Raw genomic sequence first — 25,825 nt, forward strand, 5'->3', positions numbered from 1 at the left:
TGTATGACCTATTCGTGTCAATTAATTAAAAATTTTTAAGCTTAGGGGCAAAAAGAACCAGTGCTTCAGAGGGAACAAGACATTAGCAAGCAAGCTGGGCAGTGAAATAGAATGTGGGGTTGTCAGCTGCCCAAGGGCAGTGAGAGTATGAAGGGAAAGGGACAGGAAGAAAGACAGTCCTGGCAAAAAGTCCAATGCAAATAATCCTCCGTCCATTTCCTTCCTGGGGTGATGTCAGGTGAACTGAGACTCAAACCAGAGAACTCAATTTATCCATACTTAGCTTTATTCTGAATTAGCCATATATCAAGAGTGCACATCCAAAGAGTAGAAAAAAATAAAGGAGCCCATCAAAAAAAGTTCCCTGGCACGTGGGACATAGGGCATGACGTTAGGAGCCCTGTTTAGGGAAGGAAATGTTGGCCAGGTCATGGATGCCATTTTTGTCAATGATTCGAACACTGAAGGCTGGCAGATTCAGGATGAAGCGTTTCTGGAGCTGCAGAGAGACATGAAGGAAATTAGTCAATAAATATTTATTGAGCACTAACTATGGGCCAGGCTCTGTTTGAGGCACTGGGCATATAGGCAAATAAGAATCCCTGCTTTTGTGGAGCTTACATTCTATTGGGGGCCATCGGTACCAGGACACTGAGGAAAGCCCCAACTGCAGTGGGAGACTGACAGGATGGTAGTAAGCAAGAACTGGGAGATGGAGCCAGGAGCTTGTCTCTGGTCAGTCAGCTGACAAAAGAATGAGACAATCCAATGCTCTATTCCCACACTCGGCTACCAATCAGCCTGGTAAACACAGACTTCTCTTTTAAAATGTCTCAAGGTAGTAAGCCAACAAAGGATGACTGCCCTAGGAACAAGCTTTGGACCAAAGCAAGGTATTCCTAGGTACCCCCAGTTTGTTCCAGTCACCCTCCCACACTGTAAGGACTGGGTGTGTGTACGTTTGCATGTGTAGCTGGAGGGGTGTTGGGAAGGATGTCAGCAGAACTGCTCTTGGAACAACCCCTGCTTCGGTCTTCTCCAGTACAAGCTGACCTGTCATTGAAGTAACATCTCTGCTTTCTCGTAAGACTCAGCTTCAGCTTGAGGCTGTTCCAAAGGAACTCTGGTCTACATGCCTCGAAGCAGGCAGCCCCACTGACCTGGCTGGAGATTACCGAGGAACACCGCTGGAGGAAATCTCTGCTTCTGTGGCTACCCTTTCTGGATGCCTCACTTAGTCTCCAGAGAGAAGGCACAAAGATCTCTACCTGCTCCCTTAGGAGACTATTCCAGAAATGTCCACCTCCCCAGGCCTAAGCCCTCCCTTCCTTGATGTTTCCTAACTCCTTTACTGCTAAGGACTGGGCAGCAACAACCCACTCACTTCCAGAGTCCTCTCTGGCTGATGACGCCTAGGTCCAGAAACAAGCTCCAAGATCAAGAAAAGGTGACCATAAGGCAATATGGGTTTCTAAAATGATCGTCTTTAGGCTCTATGAGGAATAAAGTCTCAAAGCACTTGATATTCCTGGCTTCTTCCTGGCAGCCCCTTGCAACGCTTGGGACTGCCAGACTAATCGGGCCTTTCAGCTGAATGGTTAAGAAAAGCACATGAGTTTATTCTCAGCTTCTGCTTTGGAAAGGGGATTTACAAACGAGGAAGAAGTACTGTGGACAGGAAATGACGGACACGTGTAAGAGGCAAACTGACATTTCGTCCAAGGCTCCTCCTGCTCTCATCCTCTTACTCTCTCACCATGAATTCAAGTTAATCCTTAGGCCACAAGAAGAGTAGAAGAATGGAAAAGCCTAAGGGAGCTGCTTTCTTTTCCTCCTCACCCTCCATTCATACCCAAAAGCCTCTGACTCTCAGGAGTAGTACTAGAATGAGTGGGATCCATGTTTCTGGCCTCATAAACTAAAGGCTTCTCTCCTCTTCTGCCTGCAGCTTCCTAGTTGCTTTCCATGGTGTCCTGAATTCTCAGGGAAAGCTTTCTCTCCAGGACTCATGCACTGTTAAGGGAGCAGGTAGTATGGCAATTCCAGGTGGCACAAGAATTGAGCAGGTATAAAATCTAGGGCAGCCGTTCTTAAAATATGGCCCAGTTACCACCTGCAGCAAAATCACCTGGGACTGCTGGTTAAAATATTCTCAGGCTCTACACCAGGACAACTGAATCAGGAGGGGGTTGGGGGTGGGGTGGGGTGTTGAATCTGTTTTTTTTAAACAAGTTCCTCAGATGATTCTTATACATGCTAAAATTTGAGAACCACTAGTCTGGATGAACCAAAAAGAAAAGTAATTAAGCTGTAAAATTGACATTGATGAAGAGGTAACCCGTGAGAGGAAAAAATAAGCTTGTTATCCACCAAACTCTATCACTGGTAGCAACTTCACATCTGGTTAGTGGGTATTTATTACATCTCTGGCAAGGATCAGAAAAAAATGCAAGTGAGGAGCTAGAACAATATTGGCAAACAGGGGAGACAAAACTTTTTCAGTCCTTTCAGGATCTCATGGGAGCTACTCACCTCCTCTAGACATTTCCTAAGAAGCTCCACTGCCTTCTCCCGTGAGATAGCTGAAAGAGAACACAGAGGCCAAGCATTCAAGGTGCTGCCATTAAATCCAACTCTCCACCGCAATTTGTGATTAGTTTCAAACTTCTTGCGTGTCACACAAACGGCAAAGACAAAATAAAATTTGAGAAATAAAATAAAAATGCCTAGCCTTCTAGCTTACAACAAACTTATTCCATATGCAGTTGAGGGTGCTCCCCCCAATGCTCTGGCAGCCACAGCCATTGCAAATTGATTTGCTACAGAGAAGGGTAAGCATGACGGAATTCTGCCTCCCATGGCCAGGGCCTGCCTCTAGAGAAGTCCAGAGGCCTGCCTCTTTTTTATAGCCCAACCCCCCACCTCACCTCCCCTACCCCCCTTTTAGACCAGGGCTTAAACCAGTTCCATCTGCCCTAGCCAGCTGCAAATCAGGGAAAGGGAGGACAGGGCCAGAGTTTCAGCCTCACTTTCCCAGCTGGGTCTCAGTTTAACAATGGAAAGAGAATTCATAGGATGGGGCAAAGACTCATAAAAGAGGAGCCAAAGGAACTGTCCATAGGCATGGCAAACTGGGATGACATATTATGTAGTTAGGCTTCAGGGGTGGTTGGTGGTTATTTTGGTGGGCAAATCAGCTGTATTACTGACAGATGCCAAATCAAGAAACAGTCACTGGGAGGCCATGCTAATTCTTTTCAGGATGTGGCTTGGGGCTCTGGCAAGGCTGAGGTTGAGAGAGAGGGCAGCACCAAAAAAAAAAGGAATAAACAAGCCAGATTTTCACTATACTGACAGGGAAGAATGGAATGTAAGAAGTGGTTATCTGTGCTGCCTCGATATCCTGAAAAAGCTGACTCCCAAACCCCTATTGCTCACAGTGGCTAAAGTTGAGGGTGGGATTGGGGTCAGAAGATAGAACTTAGCATAAAAACATCCCTGTGTCGGAAGCTTTGCCAAGCTGACAGTTTACTGACAAGTAGAGGGCCACCTTTATCTTGCAGGAGCAGGGAGCCATTAGGTGTAAGAACCAAGGGCCCCGAATAGTGGCCTATAAAAGCTCTGACATTTAAGCAAAGAAATCCTCAGTTGTCACACTGGGAACCTGTTCATCCTCACAAGCTCAAAACAAACACACCAACCACTTGGTTTACTTCTTCATTCTCAGCAGTTGAGATACTAATAAGCATCCAGGTAGGGCAAAATGAATGAAAAACAAAAACAAACAAAAAACCAAACTGAAGAATTATTTTTACTCACTACTCCAACCCCCTTTAAAACAAAACAAAACCCAGCTCTGGACCCATGCAGTATCTCATTTTGTTTGGCAAAAAAGGGACTTTTGCGAGCTTTTCAATAACCCTACTGACAGGAGAGGACACCAGCATGTGCTTCTTAGAATCCATCCTTTATTTAAGCCCTGGCCACCCAACTCCAAGGGGTGGTGCACAAACGGAAGCAGCAGAGGTGGGGTTCTCCTACCACTCCCCACTCAGACTGCGGGAACTTACTTGGTGTGTAGTATCGGTCCAGGATACTGAGAGTCAGGAAGGCACCATAGCCGTGGGCGGCAAAAGGGGCCTTGGCCAAGGCTGCCAGGTAGTCCATGTAGTAAAGCGCTGGACCCTCATGCTCGTCGTAGCCAGCCAGGAGCAGGTTGACATGATACGGGGTCTGCCAAAGAAAGACATGGCGGAGCGATCGTCAAAGTAGTATTACCAGCATCTCTTCCCACGGCAAATGGGAACATTCCAACTCTTAATGAATAAGAACATAGCAGCGCTAAGTAAATCATGATGAAAGTAAAAATTTAGAGAAACCTAAAAGACCTAGAGTGTGGTAAGAAGTAAAGGGAGGTCAGCTTGTTCTCTTTGAACAGAAGAGCACTTGGAGCACTTTAAGGTACATGAAAAAGCTTTCTTCTTAAAGCCTATGGAGCAGAACCTGTTACAAAAGCATTTCAAAGGCAAAGCATGGGCGCTCTTGTCTCTCCTAATTGCTGAAACCAACAAACAATTCTGACAGTGTCAAGCCACAGACTTAGAGAAAGCAGCAGCTCCCACCACATCCTCCAAAGTAAACAGGCTCAGTCTGAGCACCTCCAGCAAAATCTTAAGTGGTTAGCTGTATGTCCCACTATTAAAGAAGTAACTCTTAGGGTGGTGAAGGATAGTAGGTCTCAAGCATTTAAGTCAAATCACTGAACTTTTAATGCAGACAATAATACTGGAAGTTCATGAATACAAAAAAACCCAGAACTACAGATTTAGGTGACATGCTAACATTTTCCTAACATGACAAGGTTCCCCTAAAATAACTAAGAAGTAATTTTTATCAATGAAACAAATAAAAAGTAACTGTAACGTGGATTTATAGGTGTCTTTTCTTTGTTTTACCTGTAAGTCTGAGAACACGAGCTCCTACAGAGAACCCTGACTAAGCCTGCCTTGTTCTTCATCTCCAAATGGATGATTTTTTTTTTTTTTAAACCAGCTGGGCCATTTTCCATGTTAAATTCAGTCTGTCTATGCCCCCAGGCATCAGCAGTGAGACTCCCATTTTGCATGGCTTCCTTTTTTTCTGCAAAACGTGGTTTTCCTCTTCCATTTGCCTCAGTGAGCAGGTAGTGAGCAGGCCTTGCCCAAGGTTATGTGTCCATCCCTAAACTTATGTATTCCATTGAGTGCACATTAAATGAAACTGAGTACCTTTATGCCCCCTATTATAAAGCATAGACTAATAACAGCTAATGGCCCTAAAAGTGACATCTTACATTCTTGGAACATTGATTAACATGGGCACTTGGCAGCCTGAAGAAATTCATGTTAGAAGAATACATGAAAATATTATATACTTACTTGGAATTCTAAGCCAGCTGTGCTAAAGATTACAGAGTAGCTCTAACCTGCAAACAAATTTCTGCCTTGGGGATAAGACGGTGGATAGTCTCAGAGGAGTAAGAACTGACCAGCAGTAGTCCAGTCTTCTGAGAAAATAATTACCTGCCTATCACATTTCCCAGTGGGTAGTGTGCTACACTCTGCCAGGCTCTGGAATTCACTGCTGCATCCTGTGACCTCAGGCAAGACACTTAACCCCTGTGAGCTTCTGTTTCCTTATGTGTAAAACTGGGTTAATTAATCCTTCCCCTTTCTATCTTCTAGGGAGTATAGTGAGAAAAAATAATAGAGGTGAGGCATCTCAAACTCTGGAAGAAAAGATGCTCCCTAAATTCCTAGAATATTAGCTACACTCCAGTCTCCTTTTGACAGCTTCCACTTTAAACAACAGTGAAACTGTTTAAATTTGCTAAAGATAAAAAAATATACAGCATAACTAATAACATTTTTTGAAGTGTGAAAACAGTACTGTAAAATCAGGCAAACATAAAATACCTTGTGTTCTTACAGCTAAAATTAGAATAGCAAAAGGGGTGAAGGTGGGGTGGGGGTGTGTGTGTGAGAGAGAGGATTCTAACTGGTTTCCCTCCCCAAGAGATTTAATAATATAGTCTCTTACCTATCACAAAAATAAGTTCATCTTTTTGCTAAGAAGATAACTGTACTTGTCTTCATTCACGAGCCAAACACCCACTATATATTTAAGCAAAACAATTTTATCAAGTTGCAATGGTATATTAAGAATCCACCCAGATATCCAAAGAGATCTACCCAGCAGAACACAGGTATATTCTGCTCCAATGAAGATCTTGCCCATAATATAAGATTACACTGTATTTAAAACAATTAATGTGATCTTAAAAGCCACCACCAAAAGATTTTACATGCAACTATGTCAACAGAATTCCAAAAGCAAAGTGTATTGCTTAATTGGTCTATATAATATCATTTATTTATGCTTAGGCATCTGACACACACACTTGTCAAAGTTGGTATTCAGAAGCTACAACACGTGGTATAGAAGATAACTCACAAATTATTGTGTGACTTCAAATTACCAACTTTTGCATGTGTGAGATGCTTAAGCATAAATAAATGGTGTTATCTAGACTAATTAAATCAATACATCTGTGTAACAACTTGTAGTTTCTGAAATTCTTCTGACAATGCTCCATCAAAGATCTCTGGCTCACACTAGTTCTTTAAAATTTTAAATAGTCTTGTGTACTGTCACTCTCATGCTCTTCTACAAATCATGGCATTCAAAGTGACAAAGCCATAGTTATAGGTTTCTTGACTGTTACATTTCTTCATTCTACATATTCTTGATTCATTAGTGTTTTCTTGGAATGAGACAAATCCCAAGCCATTCAATTCCGTGCTAATCTTACAGCATATACATGTGTGACTGCTTGTGGTGTAGTTAGGGAAATACTTGGAATGTGTAAGACACAACCCATCTATTCAAATATTTATACCAATTATAAGTTCCATGAAGGCAGGACTATGTCTGGGATATTTAATGATATACAAGCATATAGTATATGCTCAATAAAAATCTGTTGAATAATAATCACACTAGAATGCATTACATATGTTTTAATACATGTGGCTAATACCTAGTATCACAAGAAGAAAGATTCAGAAAATCACTAAACAAATGTCCTACTTTTGAGAACTGGCTCAAGTTCAAATCCACTGGAAGCCTCTGTCTGAATGCACACATGTTTTTTCCTAGACTCCTGGGTCCTTCTCTTTCTACCTTCCTTAAGACACTGGTTGCTAAGTAAGGAAAAAGTTAGGATACAGGTCAGGCGTTTAGAATTAAATAAAGGGGAGAACAAGAACATAAATAAACAAACATCTCAGGAAGAAACAGCTGGGTTACACTGCAGAGTTAGACCCGAGCTTGAAATTTGGCTCTATTACCAGATGTGTGGCTTTAGAAAAGTTAGTCACCTAACCTCTCTCAATTTCAGTGTTCTCATTGAAAACATGGAATTAATACCTACTACAAAAGGGCTTCAGTGAAGATTCACAGAGATAATGCATATAAATAATAAGCAGGGTGCCTAAGACAGTAAAGTCTCAAAAAATACTAAAATTATTAATAGGAAAACACAATCATCTATGAAAGTCAGTATCTATGAAATAAACAGGGCAAGTACTCAAAAGAAGCCCATTTATTCCTGGCACTGAAATACAAGTGAAATTTTTCATATGTCTTCATAAAGGGACATGGAGAGATGTTTACAAAAAGTGCCCACCGTGCTGCCTGACACATGGTAAAATGCAGTAAACAAGTTTCCTCCTCTGTCCTTCCCACATTCTTTTCAGGGGCCCTAAGGTGACCGTGTTTATTGTCAAAAACATTCACAAACATTAATACTTAGAGCATATCTGGTTTATAGTCAACCTACTTTAACCCATCTTGAGATTGACATAGGCATAGAGTCAGAGATTTCCAGAAGCCTGAAAAAACAAAATGAAAAACAAACCCTACATCCAGATTTGGAGAGCAAATTACCATTTATTAAGTACTTTCATGCTGTTTCCGCCCTTACAGATATGTCCATCCTGAGTGCTAAGCCTCACTTTCTAGCTACTTTTTCATTGGTTCCCTTCTTCCCCACGATCAGTATCACATGTGAGCATTTTCCAGTTATTCTAATAGGAACACTAATCAATCGTGACTGAATTTCCAGGAATCCTCTAGCTTTTACAAAGTCATCCTTATTCTGTGCCTGATGTAATTGATTCTTTGCCAGTGTCCACTATTCTAATTGTTTAGGTAGCAAATCTAGATAATAAAACAAAGTCATGAGGTCCCCATGGGGAGGAATTGTATCTTATATGCCTCAGTATCTTCTACAGCAGAGGCCAGGACTGAATATTATTTATCATTTTGAACGAACCTAAACATCCAAATAAATAACCAGTAAATGAATGCAAACATTTAGTTGAGACACTCGGCCCAAATGGCCTTGAGGATCGCCATCAATGGTTTGCACTGCAAATACCAATGTGCTTAGTTTTAAAGTTGTAGCTAAGTGATATACAAAGAAAAAAATTTAAAGGACCCATCCTGGAAACTCAAAAAGAATTTTAGCTTCTAAAATAAGATACCATCAAAATTTTGCCTCTTTACAAGGGGAGGGGAACCTTAGACAAATGTATTAGTATTATCTTTTCCTTCCTTAAAAAATGCATGACATAGGCTTCTTTTTAAAGTGGAGAGCTTTAAGTCATTTTGACATTTCCTTATCTATACAACAGAGATAATAACAGTGCACATCATTATAGGGTTGTGGCAAGGTTTAAATAAATAAATGTGAAGTCCTCGATGTAATTCCTGTTACACAGTAATAATACAGATTAGTTATTACCACCATCATCACCACCACCACCACCATCATTTTTAGGATCTTACATTATTTAACAGATCTGACTAGATAATAAGGTGATCCAGAAGATGAACCACAGGCAGCCGATAAAATGATCCACCTTTTTGATTGCTAAAAGGGACAAGAGTTAAGCCAGGGGAATTAGCCAGTAAACACATCTTTTACGTACTTCTCCCTGGGATTGAAATGGATTTCCTAAGTACCTCTGAGCCCTGCAGAACTGAACTCTGTTCTACTTTGTGCATTTGAGCTCAGTTCCCGTGTACGTTCGGGGGTGGGAGGTGTACATGGCACACAGATGCAAACTTCCCTTGAGTCAGATGGAATGGTTCCCTCCCCTCCAACTCTTTCGCTTACAACTCTTTGTATATTTCCTCTCATGAAAACGAAACACTGTAGTGATTAAGAAGAGTGCGAAATTCCATAAATTTTACAGCTAAAGAGAACAGTTGTGATAAATACATTGAAACAACAAAATCAGTGCCGAGTGTCTGGGCGGTGACAAGCAGCGGTGTGACATCTGGCGGAAGCCAAAGTCACAGCAAGGGGGAGAGAGGAGAGCGTGAGGAAGCATCCTGCAGAGCATGGACATAGAAAAAGACGAATTGACAGTCTTCCTTTGGAGCCAGGCCAACCTTTGCCACCTCTAATTGAATAGGACGATGTTGCTCTGAGAGAGAGGCCTTGGAGAACGGTGCAGTGTCTGTCGCGATGTGCTGCACCACAGAACATAAGCAGTGTGTGAAGCATACTTCCGTTCCTGGAGGGGTAGTCATTTGGAAGGAGATGCAGAACCACCAGTGGGACAAAGGAGTTTGTCTAGTGATGACAGCGTTTTAATAAACTTCTAATACACTAAACAGAGCCTGGGCTTTGAAGGGAACAGTGTTTGCTCTTTCTTTTAGTCCAGCCAATTGTAAAAGTTGCCTAAAATTCCATTTTTAGCATTGAGTATTTCAGAAAAATGCAATTTATAGAGTTAGGAGGGATCTAAAAGCTCAATTAGTTTATCCAACATCCCTTTTCCAAATGTGGGGACTCAAGTTCAAAGAGGAGACAGTGAGTGATTTGCCCTAAACCACACAGCTAATTAGCATTTAGAGTCAGGACCAGAATCCAGGCTTCCTGATTCCAAGTCTTGTGTGCTTTTCTAAGAAACCATGCTGCCTCCACAAAATGGAAATTAGTGTGAAAATATGATTCAGTATGCAAATGTCAGTTTCACACTCAAATATTTCAGAATGTACTACTTTGCATACCAGCATCTATTGTTCTCTATTTCATGTATCACATCTTATATGACCAATAATATTTTAAGTTTTAAAAGGGCAGGTTTAACATCAGACCATCATGACTCCTCTAAAGGGTCTAAAACTATGTAAGATGTATAGTAGGTGCTCAATAAATACATATGATAAATTGATACCAACACCTTAATTACTTTGCCAATGCCCAACTTTTCAACTTTATTAACAAATAAAATGGGTCAAATATTACTTTCTTACACTGGTGCTCTGAACTTTGAATCAAGAGCTTGTTCACAGAAAATGAAATTCAGAAACCAAGTGGAAAACATTCACTAAAAAGAAAAAAAAAAGAGCTTGTTTCCAATAACCAACAGACTTTACTAGCTATCTGCTTTGGGTGGGTTTGGTGTTCTAACTTGCAATGCTCACTATTTCAAACAAAAAATATCTCAAAGATTTCAGCAATTCATGATCTGAGTACGTTTCCCTGCTCTAAAAGATTATGGTTCTATGGATGGGGCGGGGGAAGAACTACCTATGCCTAATGCATAAGCAATATAAAATCATTTGTATCCTGACTTTCTCTTTGACACAGTCCTTTTTAAGGAAATCCATCAATTGCTTTTTTTATTAACAATGGTGACTATGCCTTAAGTATAAATGTACACAGTTTATAAAAGGTTTCAACTAAGTCCTATGAGAGTTCTCTGAGACTACAACACAGACAATTATGAAATGGGCAGATGCCCCAATCAATTTCACTTTTGCATGTAGAATGTGAATATATTATAAATTCAATAATTGTTACTTAGCATTTACTCTATGAAATGCATTATGTCAGGTAACGAAGATGGAAGCCTGAATTTGGAAGGCGCTCACAAAGTTGATGGGTAGGAAGGATTCTGGATAAAAGAAACAGCATATGTGAAGGCAAATAAACACAGAGAAACATAGAATGTCTGGGTACTGGTGATAACAGGATATGTACACCTCGTGAATAAGGTGATTTCAGCAGGAAGGAGAAAGGAGGAAGTGGGGTGATCGAAACTAGGACAATATTGTCATTGGCTTCCTCAAGAATATGCGCTTCAGTATATAAATCACGGAGAAACCAGTGAAAACCACCCCCACTCTCCTGCCAATCCAAGCCGTTTTCATGTCTCAGAACATTGCAGAAGCAGTAGGAATAGAGGGGAAGATATGGAACAAGAGATGTATTTTGAAGGTCGAGCTGACAGGAATTAATAACTAGCAGACTAGAAGATGAGGGAGAAAGAGTTGTTAAGAGGAATCTCAATGAGGGGAAAGGTGGTAGAGCAAATGTAAAAGACTCAATGGGGACTCCATGAGCTTAAGTTAAGCTGTCCAGAGGCAACTGGAAAGAAAAAATGGTATACAACTGAGATCATGAATGAAGAGCCAGCCACTTAGGAGGCTTTATTTACACAAACACACATTCCTATGCTTACATGTGGAAGACAGTGAAGAAAATTCCAACGGGACACTATGGCAGAGGTATTACTGGGTTGCCATAAGAGCACAAAGAAGTTCAGGGTGACAGGAGTGGCCGGATGGCTCAGTTGGTTAGAGCGCGAGCTCTCAACAAGGTTGCCCGGTTCAATTCCCACATGGGATGGTGGGCTGAACCCCCTGCAACTAAAGATTGAAAACGGTGACTGGACTTGGAGCTGAGCTGCACCCTCCACAACTAGATTGAAAGACAACGACTTGACTTGGAGCTGATGGGTCCTGGAAGAACACACTGTTCCCCCATTCTAATAAAAAAAAGAGAGGAAAAGTAACCTACTCTAAGGCACAGAGCTAATAAATGGTGGAGGCATAATTAGATTGAAAGCACTACTAGATTGAAGGACAACTTGGAGCTGATGGGGGCTGGAGAAACACACTGTTCCCCAATATTCCCAATAAAATTTATGGAAAAAAAAAGTTGAGGGTGACATATGTGTATGGGGAAGTAGAGAAAGTTTCCCTGAGAATGCTGAACTGAGTCTTAACTGGCAATTAAAAAGAGTTAGCTAATTGGAGACGTGGAAGTACATCAGGGGAGAATAAATGGAGTGTGTACAGGCAGAGATACAAGAGAGAACCACAGCAAGTTAGGAAAAGTGCAGGTGATTTGGTATGAAGAGGAGAATGTGAGTGAGAAAAGGGTAAGAGACAGAGCAGGGGAAGAAGTGAAAGAAAAGAGATGAAGCAGAGAGTCTAATCTCTAAGGCTGTGAACTTAGAAGTTTAAGAGAGCAATTCTGGAGAGCTAAGAAAAAATGGACATTTTTTTTCTTTTGTGATCACAAGCAGGGACCAGTCCTGTTATCTACTGTTACCATACAGACGGGAAAAGGAGCTGTGAAGTTGAAAGGTAAAGTTTCCTCTTAATCCTGTGACTAAAAAAAGTCTGAGTTTACCCTAATCAGAATGAGAATACTACACTGAGCTTCACCGACAAGGAGGCTAAACTGACTGCCTGATTTTTCTTGGTCTCTCCTGTTTCAGACGCATTTATCTTTTGTGGTAATAAAAACCAAACTGACCCGCATTTATAAATTCTCGTACTAAACTAAGAAATAAGGAAACAAGTGTGGCTCAAATGAAGCAAACCTTTGATTTTCAGACGCCCAAGACAAAATAAAAGAAACATTACTCTGAAAATGAGACTGTCTAAACAAGATTTCCCTTTTCTTTTCTCTGTCTTAGGCCATTCTCTGAAAGTGTGTGTGGTATACCTGTTTGATGTTGGCAGACACAAAATCGTAATATAAAAATTGTCTTCATTTTTCTTTAATAATGATTAGCTCATGTCCAAATGTTTTTGCTTAACACACGGGTAAAAAGTCTTATAATGGCTGAGTTCTTGAACTTAAGCTCAGGAATGTTACTGCTAAATTTACAACCAACATTTTAAACTTTAAAATCAAAACACTTTAAAATTATTTGGGTAAAAAAGATAAAGGGATTAAGAAGTACAGCTTAGTAGTTACAGTTACAAAATTGTATAGGGAATATAGTCAACAGTATTGTAATAAGCATGTATCGTGCCAGATGGGTACTAGATTTATGGGGAGGATCATGTCATAAATTATATAAATGTGTAACCACTATGCTGTACACCTGAAACTAATATAAAATAATACTGAATGTCAACTATAATTGAAAAGAAAATTATTTGAATAAACTGATTTTAAGTGCTGTAAGTCTTAAGACAGGCATGTGTTTTAGTGGAAAAAAGCAATAAAGACCTGTGATCAAGTGTGGCTTTATCACTTTATATTTGTTACCTGAGACAGTCACTTGGTCTTGGAGCCTCAAGTACCCCATTTGAATGTAAGGGACAGTACCGCTTGCCTGACAGCTGTGAGGAATGAAAAGTGCTCACTGTGTTCAAGTTCCTGGAAGAAGGCCTAGTAAGTAGTAGATGCCCAATAAATGTCAACTGAATCTGAATTTTAGGAGGAAAAAATTTAAATATTATGTGTATTTCAATTTTTAGCAAAGCTAAATTTTAAAGTTCCCCTTCAGTAATCCCAAAATTTTTGTAAATTTTACTTCTCTAAAGTCATCACTAATCCCAAGTTTGAACAGTTCTCCTATTAAAGTTGTAATCTTATCGTAATTAGAAGTTTAGAAATTTAATGAGTTGAAATGCAACATGGCACAGATGCCTTATTATACCGACTAGTTAACACAGTATTTGTTTTCTACATTAATTTTACTTGCTAATCAAAAATACTGCTTTCTCTCAAATAACATCAAAATAAAATTGCTGATTGTGCAATGGTAAAACCAACAACACCATGTCTGCAACAAGGCCACTTGAATTCTTTTTTTAATTAGCTGGCAGTTTCTAGGGAAAATTTTAAGACTCCATGTACCTTTAAGTCAATTTTCAAAAACTCGAGTGCAGAAGCCATGCTCTGCACACAAGGCACATATGAAGTTGTACATCCTAAGCATGCCCATGAGTATCTATTAATGTTGAACACCATAGCTGATTCATCTCCCTGAGTTAATAAAGAAGGCTGCTGGAAAAGACTATTTAGGACCACATATGATTGTATATGTTTTCAGACGTCCATAGCAACTACAGAAACTGTACTAAGGAAACCCTGGGGAGACGACTATTTAGGAGCCCTTCTATTAGAACAAAGCTCCCGACTGGCAGCCTAGGTCCAACACAAGTTACTCCTACTTCTTCAATGGACACGGAAGCTCCTCATTGGTCTCCCTGCTCCTTTCCCCAAATGCTCCATCCATGAGCAGCCAATGGTCTGACCAAATCTCATCTAATCATTTTAATCCCCTCTTAGCCAACAGGCAGCCAGAGAGCCCCAATGCTTTTAACACCAAGTTTTTTCATTAAAGTGTTCATAATGTGGACTACCTCTCTAGTTTCAATCTCTTACTATTCTTGTAAAAACCTCACCTGTATTTAACAAACTAGTTTAGATTGTGGGTTTTTTACATGTAGTAAAAACTACATAAAGATATTTATATTTGTTTTTCAATCAATAGAGCCCTAATTTGTATACAGTACCCTGCTAGTTAAAACAGACAAAAAATCAGGAATAGGAGGCTCAGAGGACTATCTGTCCCTGCCCTGAACATCATTAGAAAACCACTGTGCCTAACCTAACATACTGTCTCACACACCTCCTTGGTCTGCACTTCCAGCTCTCCCTTTTGTTTCATCTTTGCCTTAATGGTCCTACAAGGCTCAGATTAGGCTCTGTTCCGAGCACCTACTACCTATCTGTATGACGACTGCAGCACTTGCCACTCTGCAGTGCATTTGACCGTTTACTTCTCTACTTCTCCATCTGAAGTCACACACTGAGCTTTGCACCTGTTTTCTCGGCCCCACGTACAATGCAGGCTGTAGATTTCCTGAATGAATATGAGCACCTCTGGAACATCTCAGCTACAGGAAACACACACATTAGGAGACATCAGAAAGGGAAATGTGGAATTCTTGTGGGTTATTTCAGTTTATAAAGATTCAGAGATTATTATTTCCTCTCCCTTCCTTTTTTCTTTCCAATCTAGTTAATCCTACTTGGTCTACTGTCTATACTCAAAAGTGATAGTAAATCTGAACTTATTTTTTTCATTTTTACCTTTTCAAAACAAACATGTTGTCTTTCCTGCCTTCTTACCCTTCCTTTTTATTTTCCTAATTTTTGTGTGTGAAATTAACACATACATATAAAAGTGCATAAAATATACACATGCAGCTTAATGAATACACATGTAACTACTTCCCAGGTCAAGAAATAGAACAGTCAACTACTTCTTCAACTAATGTCCTCCATTTTAGATAACTGATTTTTAGGAGAGAAGAACATCTCATGGAGGTTTTGGGATCAGCCCCTGGATTCATATTCCTGCACGATCCTGTGCCAGGGCAGACAGAGGGGCACCAAAATGCCAGGGTATAAGTGTATTTGTACCTGTGAGTGTGTGTGAGGGTATGCCCACACAGGCCAGGGCACTGGTTTAAAGCTATCGTAAAACCTGGGGCAAACTGGCACTTCTAATGGTAACATTTTCAAAATAAAAGCATGTTTTTACTGAGCAGACATAGAACTCTGCTGCTCCTGGTTTAAACTAAACCTTGATAGGAAACCACATTATTTTCAAGACAGAAGTTTCAAACGAATACAAATTTAGACCAATTACCTATATTGCTTCACCCGATTGTGGGTAGGAAAGATGCTTTAAGTGAAAAGTTGGCATTATGAGGTTGCACAGTCTCAGCCACCCAAGAGGCTCATTCCATTCAACCAGAACAGGGGTTCTCTCTGCTCGCAGCAGGCATCCAGCAGAGTAGCACATATATGCTCTCTGAGTGAGAAAGCAACACCTTCTCACATACAACCCCCTGGAGAGAGATGGGGAAGGGGAGGGGGGAGGACTTTACACCTGCAAACTCCTAACTCTATCAGCACTAGGGCTGGGAAAAACAGCACATATTTTTTAAAAAGAAGGAAATAAAAGGTTTCCTGATAAAGCCGGTAACTTTCAAAGAAGAATCTTCTTAAGCCATTTTTTCTTAGGAGATTAGTAAGTATAATGATTCAACATAGAAGTCTTTGTCTTCCTAATGGACTTAGTCAAGCTCTAATGACTGTATAAGCAAACTGGTTAAATGGGAAGCTGTCAGAATTCTTACTCTTCTGGGTAGAAAAACATTATAAGCACAAAGTATTGTCATATTAATTAAGGCATCTCAATTTCAAGGCACATCTGTCCCTGGGCCTTTGGATAATCAAAATCACCACTAAAAATAAAACAGCAGTATCTCCAGTGGGACAGACATGGCCCACCCCCAATCCTAAGAGACTCCTGTGAGATGTGACCTGGGATGCACAATGGTTTTGCAATACCATTGAATATCCATTTAAGTGTAGCCATGTGTTTTCAGTTTTCACTTTATGTCCTATTAAGGCTGGGAGACAAAAATAATTGACAGACATATAACTCTTGGTCCATTGTGAAAATCCAGTTAGCTGACTAGCTAACTCAGGTCTGGTGTAAAAGAAAACTGTTCTCCAGGTCTAAAAGAACTGCTGCTTGACTAAGTTCCCTGAGTTTTATGATGAATATCTTGATTTTTTTCAATTTCCCCATTACCAAAGTAAGCCAGCTCTGTCAAGATGCCCAGGCTGTGTGGCAGCGGAGTCAAAGGCTGTCACTTGCTCCAAGGCATTGCCATCTGCGGCAGCACATTTTGTCTCCGGAAAATAAACACATCTGCCTTTGCCAGTGTCCTCCCACTGTGCCGCCCATCTGGAGCAGGTAAGCTGGAAGGCAAGCCTGGGCATGGGTGAGACAGGGGCGAGCAGGGGAGATGAGGCCTCAAGGGAGATGGCACATGGAGGAAGAAGGCAGTGCTGTGTCATGTCACATCCTGCTAACCACATTTGCCAAAAAGCATGTGAAATTACCCTTGTTAGTGATATTTTAATCACATGTAACAAATGGTTGGTTGTGTTTAGGGGACAAGACCTGCAAAGTCAAGGTTTCACCTGGGCCATCTGTTCATAAAGTCACATGACCTCATTAATACCAATAAACAGATGACGTCTTTGTGCCAGCCATCAAGGCAAGAGGACAGTAACTCTAGTGGTCAGAGTGGAAGGCTCAAAGTAACAGGATTCTTCCAGGACAGGCGCATACTATACGTGCTCAAACATGTGCTGGAACAGGTCCTGGTCACTTCTGGAAATTCTTTCATACATATTCCTTCCCTTTCACTGAAACAAATAAATTCAAGTCTGATTATGGTCTCGACATCAGATTTTTAAATCATACTCTTTGGGGAGGGGGAAGAAACCATAAAAAATTAGTCAAATTCTCTTTTTCTCCCAAGATTTCTCAACTAGCCCACAGGAGAGCTAGTGCTAACCTCCAGGAACAGGGCTTTTTCAACTACACCACTGATTTTCAAACTTGGGTAAAACAGGACAGTGAAGCCACTTTTTCAAATGAAATCGTACATGGAATCCCAATACATAAAGTAGATAAAAGCTGAGTTGATCTATATGAAGCAGATCTAAAGTTTTGCCACACTGCCCTTCCTCATTGAGCTTCCTGAGGCAGCTTCATGGACTAAAATTTGAAAACCACTATACCAGGCTGGATTATATTTTCCCAACTCATTATTTTTATTGTTTATTTGCTAAGCATTTACAAGTATAGCCCTATAGAAAAACTACCAAAGGCTCACCAAGCACTTCAGAAAAGGTTCTGTGAAAACACTTTGGCCAGTGTGGAGTAGTAGTTAAGCCCTGAAGGTTACACACCATGGAGGCCAGCCTTCTGTTCTAAGTCTTGCTACAAACTCCACACCCGCAAGGGTATCAGATTAGGCTCAGTCTCCACATATAGAAATAGAGATCTTGGCAGATAATAACAGAAAAGTTAGGGCATTCAGATGAGCTACACCAAATGTGCCACACCAAATGTGCCACATAATTCATTTCAAGCAAGAAATAGCCCTCATTGTATATCGCTTTCCCTTCTATAGCCCAGTAATCAAATCATAAGGAGAATTTAAACAACCATCATGTAAACTATGCCTGTAAGTCATCACAAAATTTTCAAAATAATCCTGTTAAAAATCCAAATAATAGTTCTTAAATGAGGGAGTCACTTATTAAATATATTTTCCAGGGAAGTATCATTCACTCATTTAAAATATATTTTATTAAACCAATGGTTAATTCTCAGTTCTCATAATTTGCCACATTTGATCACTGCTTCTCTCTTAACAGATGAAGAAATTGAGGCTCAGTAAACATAAGTAACTTACTCAAGATCATACAAACTAGTACATATCAGAGAAGAGATTGAAACTCTAGTATATTTGACTCCAAAACCCATGCTCAAAAAAGCCTCATAAATATTCAAAATTGCGGCGTCAAATTCATAGCAAAAGCCTAATAAGCCCCTTTTCTGCCTTGGGATCTAACCAGGAGCAGACCAACTTAAAGGTACACATGCATTTAAATAAAAACTCAAATGAAGGCTCTTGCTTCCCCCCACCACCACCGTGTCTTTTTTCATCTCTTCCCGCTGATCTCATACATTTTTCACGTGGAGAAGTAACATTCATTAAGAATACTTTAATAAAATTTCCTTCTAGTGTATAAATGCACAATAACATTGTCAGTGGTCTATGTGGGCCTAACTGGATGATATTTATTCAGCAAATATTTATTGAACACTTACAATGGGTACATATACTTTATATAATCCTATGTGGATAGCTTAGCATTTTAATAGAACTGAACATTTCATGCTTTCCCAAATGCACAAACATATGTGTACATTAGTCCAGTAACTAATAAAGGAGAAAGTATGAAAGAGAATGGTTTTTGAAGTTAGAATCTTACCTCAGCCTTTTATAAGCTCTATGTGTGCTTTTGGAATACTTGGACAAGAGAAATACTTAAGCTCTCTATTAACCAGCCTTTGTATCCTTGTAAGTAAAATGGGGATAACACTCATTTTACGGTGTCATAATAAGCATTATATGACACCGTATATCACTACCTAGCATAGCACTATTCAAGAGAGCTCTCTATGATGATAAAAATGTTCTGTATCTTCAATGTCCAATATGGTACCCATTAGCCACATGTGGCTATTAAGCACTTGAAAAGTGGCTAACGTAACTGAGGAACCAAAATGTTTTATAGAAACAAAAGTTTACTTCTCATTCAAAGTCCGGCAGACTTTCACCCAGGAACTGAATTTTAAATTTTATTTCATTTTAATTATTTTAAATTTAAATAGCCACATATGACTAGTGACTACTATACTAAACTGTGCTGATCTAGAACAAAGCCTAGCACATAATAGATGATTGATATTGGTTTACTTCTATTTTCCCTATCAATATCAGTAATTTTTTTATATCCCCTTCTTTACTAGCAGATTAAACTAAAATAGCACAACAAAGCATCTCCCATAGGAAACTAACTTACAGCTGTTAAACTGCTTCTTCATCCAAACAGCAATAGCAGCATAAAAACAAAAGTGATTTATTAATTAGTTGTATGTGCCATACACTGTGCTAACAGCTTTGCACGATTAGCTCATTTAATCTTTAGAGTAAGTCAGTGAAGTAGGTGCTATTACTTTATAAGTAGGGAAATTAAGCTTAGAATTTGTCCAAAGACACCCAGCTAGCAAGTCCGTGGGCAGATTTAAGTCCAGACAGTCTAATTCCAGAGACTGCTTAACCACCATGCTAAGTAAGCTGCCTGCATCTTAAAGAATCAGTTTACGCAGTAAGATTGTGTGCTCTATACTAAATGTCCTCCCAACCAAATACCACTGCCAAACACACACACACACACACACACACACACACACACACACACGCGCGCGCAGCCAGTTGGAAATCAAACTATTTGAGCTACAGACACAACGTTATGCAAGCTAACCCCAAATAAGTCTCATGTCCTAACTGGTGTGACTGTGTAAGTGTACCAAATCTAGTGACTGCACCTATTAGGAAGACTGAAAAAACGATCACCTTTCTCCCCAGAATAAAAGGACTAAAATATACACTAGTATTTTAGCACAAGTAACCTGTTTTGATAAAAGGGCGGGGGAGCAGGGATTGGACCAGGCATCGGTGGTCAGTATTTATTGGAGCCCCATATCACTATCTATATGGGATATTTATTTGTTAAGACATCAAACATTTCTGCTAGAAGATTAACTGGATTCACTACATTTGCATGAAGCACGCTGTCACTCTTAATTCTAAAAGGAGCTTAATTCATTTAATGTGCAGCTTTTATGACAAAATGTTTGTTGTGCCCAAAGCTGAAATTCTTATTCCAGTTCTGCCTGACAAGTCCAGAGACACATTTTACACAGCAAGCTATAGCATACTCTTTTTTATTGAATTCGACAGGAACTTCTGGGTAGCAAGAAAGGTTACATCTGACCCATTTTCCTCTCTCCCAGAGAGAAAGGAAAGAAAAGGCCATTGACCTTTACCTAGATCAAAACAAAGTATGTAAATTTGACTCCTCCCAATCCATCATGTCTCTGGCTTCTGTTCAAACTTCATGATCCTTCCTATTGCACAAGCCCCTTGGTCAAAGCCAGCTCTGAGAAAGAGATTCTATTTATTAAGTTCTCAATCCAATATTATTAGGCACTAAAAAATAAACTGCTTTAAAGGTCTGTAACAAGTAACTTTTTAAAAACCACCTATACTTGTTTAAATTTCTGTCTTAACTCAGCTTAAGCAAGTGCAGATGAAGGTAAAATCATAATAAAAAATACAAACAGCACCAATATTCTAGAAGCACTACTGAAAAACCAAGGAGCTGATGTAAGGCAGAAGAGTCAAGTAATTATGGCACCATTAATGTAGCTTTGCCTGACCTGCTATGTGACCTGGGGTTAGTCTTTTTGTTACTTTATGCCAGTCATTCCATATCAGTGACATAGAATCAACTACTAGGTATCTCAGTGGAATAGTGAATAGATTAAATTATTAGGCTAAATGCTCTGGGCAAAAGTCATAAGAATGTTAAATATTATGATTTACAAGCATTCATTTTCCTAGCACTCCTGTGGGGTTAAGAAGTTATCCCGATTTCATAGATGAATAAACAGGTTTAAGGTCACATGGTAAGGCTCCATTTACTTAGTCCCCATGGGAAGGGAATTAATACACAACTTTAGCAATCATATGAACTTTCTTGGCACATCCTACACAATCTTTACTATTCAATCCTTAACTTAATGTTGCAACTTTTAACATGCTATCAATAGAACAAAGAGAGCTCTAAAATAGCAACAAGTCCAGAAGAAGTGAGGGGGAACAATTCTGTACGCTTTGGCAAGAACAGTCATAGAAAGACACAGATAATCTCAAGATGAAATGTGCATTATTACTATTTTCAAGATTTTACCTCCAGTAACATGTAGCGACCTTCAACCACATGAATTAAGAAACATGGTTTGCTTTGAATATAATTTTAAAAGGCTGTCACTGGCCTTTATGATGGTGTACCCCAACCAAATTCTCTGGGAACGTATACTTGCCCTCTGGGCTTTAATTAGCAACTATGCAGAAAGAGAAAACAAATCCAAAGAAACTGAAGAATGTATGAGTAGCAAGAGGAAGGGCTCAGAAAGGCCACAAAAAGGGTAAAAATACTATTCATGTGTAAGGGAATATAAAAGAAGCATAGAAGATTTTTTTGCTCTTATCTAAGGCTGCCTGTTATATTGCTTACCCGGCTCCGAAGACAGTCAGCCAGGTTTCGGCGTGTGAAATTAGCTGCCGCTGTGGGAGACAATTCATAACCTGGCACAAGAGATGAACAGTCATACTTAAGTGAAGCAGAAAAAATAACAGTACCCCAAATCATTCCACTACTCCTGTTCGTACAGCATACCACCCTCTGTACACTCAGGAGTATTTAAAATACACAGAACAAGGAGTACAATCTTACTTCTTGTCCCTTTCCCCATATAACAGCTGTGAAATAGTTGGTTAGTACTGACAGTAATTCCTGGCCACAAAACAGAACCAAGGTGGATCTAACTATTTTTGTGGTGAGATTAAATTCACAGCCTTGCATAAGCCATTCATTCATCAACAGGCTGGTTTCCTCCATATAAGGAAAGGGGTACAAATACTCAGGTGTTGAAAAAAAAAGAAAGAGGTCTTGAAATGCCAATCTTTTAAGTTTATTCTAAAAGATACTGAGAAACGAGGCTGGCGGTTAGGATAGCCTCAGAGTTATACTGTATAAGGTTTTCTTAAAAAAAAAAAAAAAAAAAGAGAGAGAGACTTTATTAAGAAGCATAATTTTCAAAAGGACAAGCTACCAAAAAAATTGTTTCCATCACTATCTACATTTTTAAAAAGATTATTTCAAGCATAAAACCTCTAAAAAAGGTTGTAATGCCAGCAAAAGTACAGCCCAAAGGCATGGCATCAGGTGTGCATGTAACAGTGCACACACTTGGGAACATAACCCCAATAAAATGGTGGGAGACAGGACCAGGACCAAAAGACACAAGAATGACCCACAACTCAGCAGACCCACACAGAAAATGCCAGTATGGAAAGACAGCACGTGGTTAAGTTATTCCCTACAACATTTTAAACACCAGTGTGTATCAGAAAAGATGTAGATTAAAATTCTAACAAATACTTACCAAACAGCTACTATGTTTCAGGGCCTATGCTACGTACTTTCATATATATTAATGAATTTCATCCCACAACAAGTCTACGAGCACATATTAAATCATAATGGAAGCAATTCTGGACAAGCAGGAATACTTTCCAATTCTCTACCTAAGCCCCCAAACACAATTAAGGATTTGAAGTTATCTTAAAAGCAGAAAAGTCTGATGCCATCGGCAAGTAGATTTTTCTTTCTTTCCCTTATTTTAGCTCAGTTCCTAAACTGTAACACGCATAAGAATTACTGTATAAGGTTACATACACAAAACTATACTTAACAAGTGATTTAAGGGGTTTTAAGGGCAATTTTAACCACACATGGTTTTTGTTTTATGCACGGACTTTAGACCCTAACACCCAGGTAACAAGCAACTCTCTCCACTCTTAGTTACTCTTCCTCCCTCTCCCAGAACAAGACAGTGAAGTACTGCTGTACCTACTACTATACTGCAGAAGCATGACTGGTACCCTTCACCTGCCATGCAGGCAAAAAGAAGAACCACTCAAAAATAATTCTTGAAATATTCTAAGCTTGCTTAAACCTAAGTACATGTGCTTTAGGTTCCTGACTGGTGGCAACTGAGCTGTGTTCACCTTTGACCTCTCTATGGTATGAGGCAGAGTGCTTAACACAGAGGAAGCCCTCAAAAATATTTATGGAATTAAATGCATGATGCTAAAAAACTATACAAATGGATCATACCTAGTCATGTTTCATATATAATTATGTTCAAATTAGTTCCTTCGCAGCTCCACATTATGCCAGTGCTACGCATAACTGTTATTAAACTGGAAGTAACTAAAAGTAAGATTCTTTCTGCTAGAGAATCACTATAAATGTTTCTGGATCAGAGGACTAGTGGCTACTATTATTTGATTGGGGGGGGGGCTTTCCCAGTGGATAAAAGTTCATTAGCCCCAGAGAGAACTCATAAAATACCTCACAAAAACATAATTATCTTCCTAGACAAAAGCCTACCAGAGAGGCATGGCAGAACCCTTTTATGATACAGTAAATCTCCTACAATTACACACAGCTTTAAATTTACAAAGCAGTTTCATATATATTATTCGTTAATACTATTATAATTCCATTTTAGAGCTAAGGAAAATAAAAGGCCCAGAGAGGATAAGTGACTTGTCAAATAAAAAGGAGTAAAACCAAGTTTAACTTAGGTCTTTTAGCTCCTAAATTCAGATACAGTTTAGCTCAAATCACATCCTCTGAAATACCTGACACTTAAAAAGCCTGATATTACCATGCACATCTCACAGATGGTGTTAGTTTCCCCCCCAAGTATCCGTGTTATGATGGTTGTCTTTTCTGCTCTGGGATTTTTGTAAAAAATCTTTAGGATCAGAAGGGTCTAGATAAAGTTTCAAAAATAGGAAGACTCAAATAAAAAAATATGACCACACTGGCTTGTTCACGTGTAGAACTACTAAGTAGAGAATCTCTCCTTCAGTTCAAAGTTAAAGACAAACCAACCAAAGCTACTATATTCTAAGTATTACCCACCATTTCTCATCTTATAAAGTTGCACATTTTTCTGAATATATTCTGCAAACTGTACAGTGTCTCCAGCCTCTCCAACACACAGGAGTAAGATTTTTTCACTCATCTTGAACATCTTGTCATGATCTGCTCAAAGAAAAAAAGTGTTAGAAATTACCTTATCAGACATACCCTATAACATAGGCAACCATAAACAGATTTATCAATTACTACATTGAATAATTTGACAAATCACTGTTTTTAAAAGACTTTAATAGGCAACTGTATTAATTACTCTCTTTACTCTCCATGTTAAACCCATCAGCATATTTTATTAATGTCACCTTCAGCTGGAGAATAGATATGAAAGTTGACAATTGAAAATACAGCTAAAAACATTTAAAGGCATTTGAAATACAAAGAAGGAATCAAGCCAAGGGCCATTATCTTTAGGCTCACAATTACAAAGCCATGAAATGTCTCTACAAATACAAATATTAATAATTATTATATTTCTACACATACAAAAGGACTAGTGCTACAATTAGGAGCCATCTCAAGAAAGAAATCAACTGAGAATATAAATCACCTTTAAAAAATAAACTATCTCCATTTCCAGAGCAAAGAGAAAATTAAAGTAAATGCCAAAGCAAAAATTCTAACAAATATTTTAACACTAAGCTATTTAAAAACACCTCAAAAATCCTAATACGCTAATCTTATCTAGCTGAACCAGACTCATTCAGATTAGATAGATAAATAAATATTCAGATAGCAATTAGTGCCTAAGGAAGAAAACTCTACATTCAGGCTGCCTAACTTCAGAAAAAGCCTAAATCTTTCTCTTACTCTCACTTTCACTTTTCATTTTTCAAATAGTGCTGAATAATCTTCCCTGGGAGACATGTTTCCTGTTTGAAAGCTTCTGAAATATCAAAATCCCTTAATAGGATTTAAAGAACAAAATGCTACAGTCAAATACTTTACAAATGTTTGAGAGTTGTAGATACCAGTAATATGGCTTACTTTGAAAACACACACACACAATGTGTATAGAATCAAATTGCCTTGAAACTCCTAAACAACTTTTATTTCTTAAAGACTAAAGGAGATTTAAAGACTGTTAGCTTGCAAATTTGTTTAAAAAAGAAACAAATTGACTTATGGCTATATTATCTATGCCAAGAAAAAGGACCAGAAGAGTATTAGATGCCACTGGCACCTGTATTCTTGCCAGTGGCAAGAGTAGAGGCAATTTTCTTTCCTTCCTTTTTCTTATCAGTAATTCCTAAAATATCTATAGTTAATATGCATCATTTTTTGTAAGAAAACATTACTTAATAAGTCTGCACTATTTTCATAATGAGAAAAAAGCTGTTGACCTTAATACAAGGCCAAAAGTGTTTTTAAAACATCTACTGCCTATCCAGTGAGTAGTAAAGGGGGATATAAAAACCAAAAGTGATAGATGTT

The 25,825-nt window shown here is 39.1% G+C and overlaps 1 protein-coding gene across 1 annotated transcript in view; it reads right to left on the reverse strand.

Annotated features, from left to right (window-relative positions):
• Window positions 1-264: 264 nt before the first annotated feature.
• The window catches only part of PSMB2 (proteasome 20S subunit beta 2), a 28,885-nt gene continuing 3,324 nt past the window's right edge, over window positions 265-25,825 (reverse strand). Inside the window, exons 2-6 of the mRNA XM_019726503.3 lie at window positions 24,377-24,499; window positions 21,896-21,966; window positions 4,071-4,233; window positions 2,533-2,582; window positions 265-499 (exon numbers count right to left, since the gene is read on the reverse strand). Of these exons, the coding sequence (XP_019582062.2) occupies window positions 392-499; window positions 2,533-2,582; window positions 4,071-4,233; window positions 21,896-21,966; window positions 24,377-24,499 (515 nt within the window). The 3' untranslated portion in view covers window positions 265-391. The remainder of the gene's footprint in view (window positions 500-2,532; window positions 2,583-4,070; window positions 4,234-21,895; window positions 21,967-24,376; window positions 24,500-25,825) is intronic.

This window comes from Rhinolophus sinicus, chromosome 14 (assembly GCF_057876585.1).
Source record: "Rhinolophus sinicus isolate RSI-liver-muscle chromosome 14, RSI-T2T, whole genome shotgun sequence".
NCBI lineage: Eukaryota > Metazoa > Chordata > Mammalia > Chiroptera > Rhinolophidae > Rhinolophus > Rhinolophus sinicus.